The following is a 7,756-nucleotide window of genomic DNA, read 5'->3' as shown; positions in this document are numbered from 1 at the left end:
TATTAGAAGTAAGTAAACATGAAAAATGATTTGAAGTGTATTTACCCCCAAATCACAACGAAAGTACTTTATGACACTATAATATTGAATTTTCACAAGAGCTCTAAAGTTATTGAAAATGGTAACATAATCAAGGACGAAACAAGTACAACTAAAAACACACAAAGAGGATTAGACAGGAGCTTGCCCATACAATTTTTCAAAAGGTGATAAGCTTGAATTGTGTGAGGTCGGAATTCTAATAATCATGGGAGTGACGGTAAGGATTGCTTCCCCCAAAAGGCGCTAGGAACACCGACAGACAATAAAAATAAATGAGTTATTTCAACAAGATGCTTATGTTTTCGTTCAACCACATCATTTTGTTCAGAAGTATATGTACACGAAGTTTGATAAATAGTATTATTAGAAGTAAGTAAACATGAAAAATGATTTGAAGTGTATTTACCCCCAAATCACAACGAAAGTACTTTATGACACTATAATGTTGAATTTTCACAAGAGCTCTAAAGTTATTGAAAATGGTAAGATAATCAAACCTGTATTTAGGAAGATAGACCTGAGAATAATAAGTGTAATCATCAATAAATAAAACATAATACCTTAACTCCCCTTTTGTAGAAATAAGAGAGGGTTCCCACACATAAGAATGTATATAAGATCAAATGGAGAAGAAGAAAAAGAAAAACTTATATAAAATGGTAAGGTAGACAATTTGGTCAGTTTACAACCACTACAATCAGAAAATATTATAACTTTTTTTAAAGTTCTAATACTCCTATAAAAGCTAAAAACTACAAACGCGACGCTAAAACACGACCTAAACGAGAATGTCACAAATAAAAATTAAACGATAAATGACTCAAACAAAAAGATGATAATTTGAGTTGATCCAAAACACATAATCCTCCTTACCTATAATCTGTCCCAATCAGCTTCTGAGACCGCGGACCCTGAATATAACAATTAGATGAAGAAAAAGAGACTAGATATATATACTCACATAATTGATTAACATAATCAAGATTTAAAGTAGGACTCAAATATAATAAACATCAGTAAAAGATTAATAAGATGTAACAATTGAACCAACACATACTAATAACATAGGAGTACCATCAGTGGTCACAATAGATATAGATGACTTGGAGAAAAAGAAATAAAAAATGATAAATTATGTGACATATGATGGGAGATAACAGAGTCCAAACTCACAAGGATGAAAATATACCTGAAATACCAAACAATAACAAAGTTATATGAGAAGAAGCTGACATAACAGACGGTTGTAAAGCAAGGAACTATTGAAAATGCTCAAGCATGTACAGATCTAAAGAAGAGGCGGCTACTATATTACTAGACTGAGATAGTCGATATGACAATTGTTATGGGTGATTATCAGGCTCCCATGAAACATTCTGATGTAACAATGCTGGTTATTGAGATCGTTGCTACTGATATTGTTGCTCCGGTGATCGTTTGTTTAACAAAAATGGACGCTGAGACTTCCAATGTCCCTTATTTTTGCAACAAGCACACTCATCACTAGAAACCTTCGAAGTCGACCAATTTTGGTTATGAGGGAGAGGCTGCTGTTGTACTGCAAAAACAGATGGCATAGACAGTGCAATAGTCCTCTTATCAACCTGAGACTTAAAGCAAATCTTCTCAGCTAACAATTCATGTACCATTGAATCAATAGAAGGAGAGGACTAGGATGCAAAATTATCTTGTGCAGTCCTTCAAAGTCATCACATAGAACCATTAAGAATTGAACTAGACATTGTTTTCTCTATGATTGACATAAGTTGGGAATGCTTGTAATTCTGAGGATTCTGTGAGTGCCAACTAGTGTCATAGTTCTGACATGACAGAATAAAAATCTTAGACACCCATATCTTGCTGTCGAAGTGCAAAAATATTTGTTTTCAATTGATATTATTTGGTAAAGTTAGACTGTGTTTATAATCTTACCAGATAATTCCAAACTTCTTTAGCAGTCTTATACTTGGCCAATTGAACACTAATGGAATGTGAAATAAAATTATTGATCTATGTAATAATCTTCACATTATCGGTCTCTCAAATATCCAACAACTTTACATAATCATCAACGTTGTTGTCCGTAGATTTAACTCGCGCACCTGAAACATATCCCCACATAGATTTTTCTCGTAACAAATTTTTCATAATATATCTCTAATATGAATAATTTTTTCCATTTAGTCGGACACTAATTGATTGAAGTGAATCATTTATATAACTACTTATGATGACATAATGAATAGTGCTCACGAATAATCGAACAGTAAACAAAACCAAGTTAATATGAAAATAAAAGAAATTCAATTAAAACCCTAAGACTAAAAAAAAAAAAAAAAATTATAAGGACGCACTAAAAATTATGGATCAGATTAACAATTCCTCAATCAAACTATAAAAGTCATAAATATAAAGGTTTTAATACCATATAGAGATTAAGAAGAAGAAAAAATTAACCGTATTATTGAATCAAAAATATATAAGAAATATTAAGTACGAAACCTTTCATAGCTAAGTTAAAAAACTTTAAATCCTAAACAGAAAAAAGCAAAAAAATTAAATTGTCTTAATATTTATAAAAAAATAAATATATATAATTTAACATGCTTAACTTAAAAAAAAAATTAAACTGGCTAAGCCGTTGAATGACCTAGCTATCAAGTGAGTTGAGTGATCAAGCCATTAAATTGGTCGCGCTGTCGAGTGGTAAAGCTGCTGATTTGGCTGAGTTGTCAAGCAGTCGAGTTAGATCAAGTTACTAAGTTATCTAATAGGGCGAGCTGTTTAGCCGGATGAATTTTTTAAAAATACATTCGTCCTTTTTCAAAAAACAGATTGGTCCACTTCAACTCGGAGATTCCGCAAGTCGTTCGTTTCTCGTAATACAACAGCGCGGCCACCACGTTTGCAATCAGATTGACGTGACAAACTGAATAATATTTGAATGCTATCACCGACAGGCGAGTCATTGAAGCAGGAACGACAACAGGAAAATGTCGCGGCTCCTAATGGACGATTGGACTGATCTCTATCTAGCCCAAAGAAGGAATCTCCCTTCATCGGTCTAGTACCTACCTGCTAATTAATGACCATGACTCTGGTTAGGTACTGCCTCAGCCGGCTTATAACGCCGGCAGCTGGCGATTAATGGCCGATCATTCTAGGTCGAGCTATTAATGCGCCCATTACAATTTTATCCCAAAACTCTCATTACAATTCTCAAGATAAGCCGATCATGCATGTTATCCCAAAACTCCACTAAACTCTCATTAACATTGGATCTCATTGCATCGATTCTCATTCACTTTTCCAACATTTTCTTCTTTTTCTTTTTCTCCTTTCCTTCTCTCTCTGTTTTTTTCCCTTCTTTTTCATCTTTACCTTTTCTTTTCCTGAGAATGTTTCTACTTAAATTCCTTTCCTGAGCATTAACAATAAAAGCTTTGGCTTTGGAGCAAGAAGAGGTCTCTGCTTACTTGAATTGTTGCAGTGAAGAACATGTGCATGCTAAACTTTACAAACAAAATGCAACGAAGGATACAAAATTTGACTTCATAATTATGTTTGCAACAATTTAATTCCAAGTAGCAACATGAACACAAATTTAATGTTACTGAAGTAGATGCTGTGCTTCACCATGGATTGAACTAAATGGTCTAATTGAAACCTTGGAAAGAATATTATGAATGAGAGGTAAATATGCCAAATAAAGTAGAATAGATATATAAAGAAAATAATAGTTTTGTTTTAGATTTTCTTGCTGATACTAAGTGTAGTGCTTTAATGTATACTCCAAAACTTGCTGGTTAGGGTTAATGATCTCCTTCACTTTCGCTCCATTCTTGTATATCTTCAAAGTAGGGACTGCCCTCACATTCTCAGTCTTTGCGAGTGTTGGGATCGTGTTCATGTCGACCTAGTTGTGAATCGAGTATGTGTGTTCATGAGCCTGATAAGCTGATATTGTGCAAAATTGTTACTGAATTTGAATGAGAAGGGAAGCTACCTTCAGAAACTTCACAGAAGGGTATCTGGCACACATTGTATTGATGAACGGAGTGATCTTGTCGCAGTTAGGGTTCATTGCTGTCGTAAAATGGATAACAGAAACTCCTGAACAATTTTCGGTTTTGCTTTTTTTTAGAACAATTCAACAAAGTAAATGAATGTAGTTGAAGCAGCTAAGAAACTTTTCATCAATAACATTGTAAGGATGATCTCACCTGGTGAAGTTATGGCTGCTTGAAAATGTTCAGGTCCCCTAATTTCCTTGATCTCCATTGAGAACTTAAGGTCTGAAACATCCTTAACTCGCGAGGCTCTGATAGCAATTTGCACGCGAGAAAGTGCTTCGACCACCTCAGTATCACCTGGCATTTCCTTTCTTAGAACCTCATAATCCTTCTCAGCTTGATTCCACTGCTCAAGCTAATAGACCAAAACCACCAACCTTGTATCAGATTAGTAGTTCATGAACACATTCTGAAAGTTGAACTTAATTCACCTCGGCAAATGATGCTGCACGACGAAGAAGAGCTTTCGTGTAGTTTGGTTGGATCCTGAGGGCTTCATTGCAATCCTCAATAGACTTCTCCCACTGTCCAAGCTTTGACATACAAGCAGCTCTGTTGCTGTGAAGGATAGCATTTGAAATAGGCGCGTGATTAAGCCCTTCCTCGTATGCTAAACATGCTTCTAGGAATTTCCCTGAATTGAAGAATTCGTTTCCTGATGCTCGTGATCGCGATACGATCCTAATGTCATTCAGCAACATCGACACCTCTATGTTACTTGGATCAATCTGCCTGGCTTTCTCAGCCGCTGCAACTGAATCTTCAAACCTGAAATTATCCATAAAGCATTAGTAATGACCGAAAACTTGAGAATTTTTTAACTCGGTTTTGGATTTTACTTCAGCTTACCTTCCTCGAGCTAGTTCAACTTGCGCACGCACAACATACATGTAGGAATTCGATACCATACCGAAGAACTTGGCACTTGAGTGAGGCGAAGATGAACTGTCAAGTTTCGATGCATTGGATAATGCCAATTCCGCATCTTGGAGCTGATGGAGCCGTAGATGTGCCTCAGCTTTCGAAGCCATGAGCTGCAAGTCATGACTGTGTGAACTTTGACACTACAAACACTATCAGATGCAAGAAAATTTTTACCAGAGAAGAAGAATCTGCCCCATGAGCAATGGCAGCATTAGTTTCTGATAACATGCTCTTCCAATCTCCCACATTTCGCGCATTTGCGGATCGTTCCAAATGCTTCTCGACTTCTTGCAGCTTCTGCAACTCGAGTGGATCTGGTTTTGGACCAGCCAAAAAGAGATGTTTTCGAGCATTCTCAACTTGTCCTAACCTGGGATCCAAAACAATAAGTACCAACAAAACTACAGATTATTCAACAAGGATGTCAAAGCTAATCGATCTCAAATTACTCGTGATACAAGCTCAGATCTCAAAAATGGAGGACTAACTAAAAACATATAAACATGGAGGATAACCAAGAAACTAAAGGCAAAGACATGGATGCCAACCTTAGGAGGAGGGAAGCCAGCCTCTGGTGAGCTCGGCCGAATGCGGGATCCAACCGTAGGGCTTCTTCGCACTCTGTCACTGCCTCCCCAAACCTCTGCAGACCTGTCAGCGCGGCGGCCCGGTTGCTCCGGCAGACAGCATTGTCCGGGCACATGGTTATCACCCTGTCGTAGAGCTTCAAGGCCTCCGCAAATTGCCCTCTCCTGTAATGCTCATTCCCTACCCTCTTCACCTCCTCCGGATCCATGCTGGATAATGCCTTTGCCACTGCCGAACTCACTCCATTGTACGCCACAGTCTCCGGAGGTTTGCCGCTTCGGTTAGAAGCAATAGCGCCACCTCTCACTATGCTTCCGTGGCCATAATTGCCGGTGCCGGAGCCCAGCACGTCGGTCCTTGCGTTGCTTCGGGTCATCATGCCAGTCTTAACGATCCTTCCCGAAGGGCATATGTTCCCGGCAGGCATCACATTGGTCGCTGGAGAGCTGGAGGTGCTGCTGCTGGAACCGGAGCCGCCCGTGGAACCGGAGGAGAAGCTGCCGCCGGAATATAAGACGGGGACAGAGCCCGAGCGGCGGTGACTCGGCTTCGAACTCTTGGCTTCCATAGCACCGGGGATGGGCTCATTGGGACCCAGCAAGATCTCCCCGGAACGGGATCGCCTCCCGGAGAGGCCAAGATCCGATCTTTCAGGGGCGTTTGCCTTGGCGGAGGCCGTGTCGGAGGAGCTGGAGGTGGCCACCGCCGGGAGCGGCGAAACAGTCGACTTCAGGGTTTCGCCGGCGGAAAGGAACGACATTTATGATTCCGGCGCCGCCCAACAGTTCCAAAGACTCGATCTTTGTCGGAAAAGCGAGTGCTAGAAGGAGGACGGGGCCGACGGAGGTGGGAAAGATTGGATCTCGCGCGATGGAAGAGGAGCGGCAGACATGAGCAGAAGCCCAAAAGTTGGGATCTTTTCTTATATATTTTTTGATGGGGATCTCGTGACAACAGAGGAGGAAGCAAGGAATGAGGGAGAGTAGATTTGGAGATCTAGGAACAGAATAGTAGATGAGAGAGAGGAGAGAACAAAAAGAACTATTTTTTTCCCTTTGCTTTTGGAAATTTCTCAGTTTTTTTCTTCCTGCTTAATGAATTCATCTCTTCCTTCCTCCCTGCTTCTATCTTATTACCCACCTGCCACTGTTGCAGCTTCACCAGAAAGCGCGTCTCCTGGACTCTCTCACTTTTTCTCTTTTTCTCAGAGAACGAAGGAAGTAAAAATAATAAAAAAATTGGCAATAAATAGTTTTTTTTAATTCTTCAATTTTGGGCTAATTTTACAGTGGAAAGGGACAACTTTGTAAAATCATATTGGCTCTACAGCAGGGCAGCTGACAACGTGGTTGGTGCGCCGCCAGCTGGGCCACTGTGGCAACAAGAAATCTCCAGCTAAGCAATGGCGGGATGGCTCATTCGGTTGTTTTCTTCTCCCCATCTGGAAACCTATACTCTACTTAAATTATAACGATATCGTTGTCAAGTTTAAACACGCTCAATAAGAAAATAAACCAGTTTAAACTCGACTATAATTGTCGTAAGAGGGTTTGAACAAAGAATGTGGTTGAAGAAGTGTTTCCGCAAAGTAAATATACTTCTAGAATTGGGATACATCTACTTCTATCTGAAGGGGTAATTCGATAATCAAAAGGGTGTCCTAAGAATTTGAAAGAAACATGATCAAGTTGACTAATTGGACCCACTCTATATTAAATCAATCCTATTAATAATAAGATCTTCCATTAACACATGGAATGGAAGGGAATGTTACAAATGGTATGCACATGGCTCACTTTTTTAAAGCCACCACAATGACACTATGAAATTCTCCAATTAATAAACACAACTTGTTGGCTTCCAAACTAAGAAATTTATCTGCTCCATTCATCATCTAGGTTTAATTAGGGTTTGTCTACTTTGAGGGGACAAGTACATTTCTATGGAGGAGAGGGAAGGTACTACATGGGCTTGTTTTAGAAAGATATTTAGCGCAATTAAAAGCATTGCCTACATTAAGGGCTAAATCTCAAAAAGATGAAATTATTCTAGTTGGTGACCTCCATTCATGATGAACCTTCTACCAATTAATCTCAGATCTAGCTACTCGGTCTCGTGCAACGTTCATG

The 7,756-nt window shown here is 39.1% G+C and overlaps 1 protein-coding gene across 1 annotated transcript; it reads right to left on the bottom strand.

The window, feature by feature from the left end:
* Positions 1–3,568: 3,568 nt before the first annotated feature.
* Positions 3,569–6,802, bottom strand: LOC121988502 (inactive TPR repeat-containing thioredoxin TTL3-like). Its single transcript, XM_042541957.1, has 7 exons — positions 5,588–6,802; positions 5,214–5,409; positions 4,965–5,149; positions 4,547–4,883; positions 4,266–4,470; positions 4,049–4,155; positions 3,569–3,958 (listed from the first exon to the last, which is right to left on the bottom strand). The coding sequence occupies exons 1-7, from the start codon at positions 6,385–6,387 to the stop codon at positions 3,809–3,811; spliced, it is 1,980 nt and encodes a 659-aa protein (XP_042397891.1). The 5' UTR covers positions 6,388–6,802; the 3' UTR covers positions 3,569–3,808.
* Positions 6,803–7,756: the final 954 nt, after the last annotated feature.

This window comes from Zingiber officinale, chromosome 6B (assembly GCF_018446385.1).
Source record: "Zingiber officinale cultivar Zhangliang chromosome 6B, Zo_v1.1, whole genome shotgun sequence".
Taxonomy (NCBI): Eukaryota; Viridiplantae; Streptophyta; class Magnoliopsida; order Zingiberales; family Zingiberaceae; genus Zingiber; species Zingiber officinale.
This window is presented reverse-complemented; position numbering and strand designations above follow the sequence as displayed.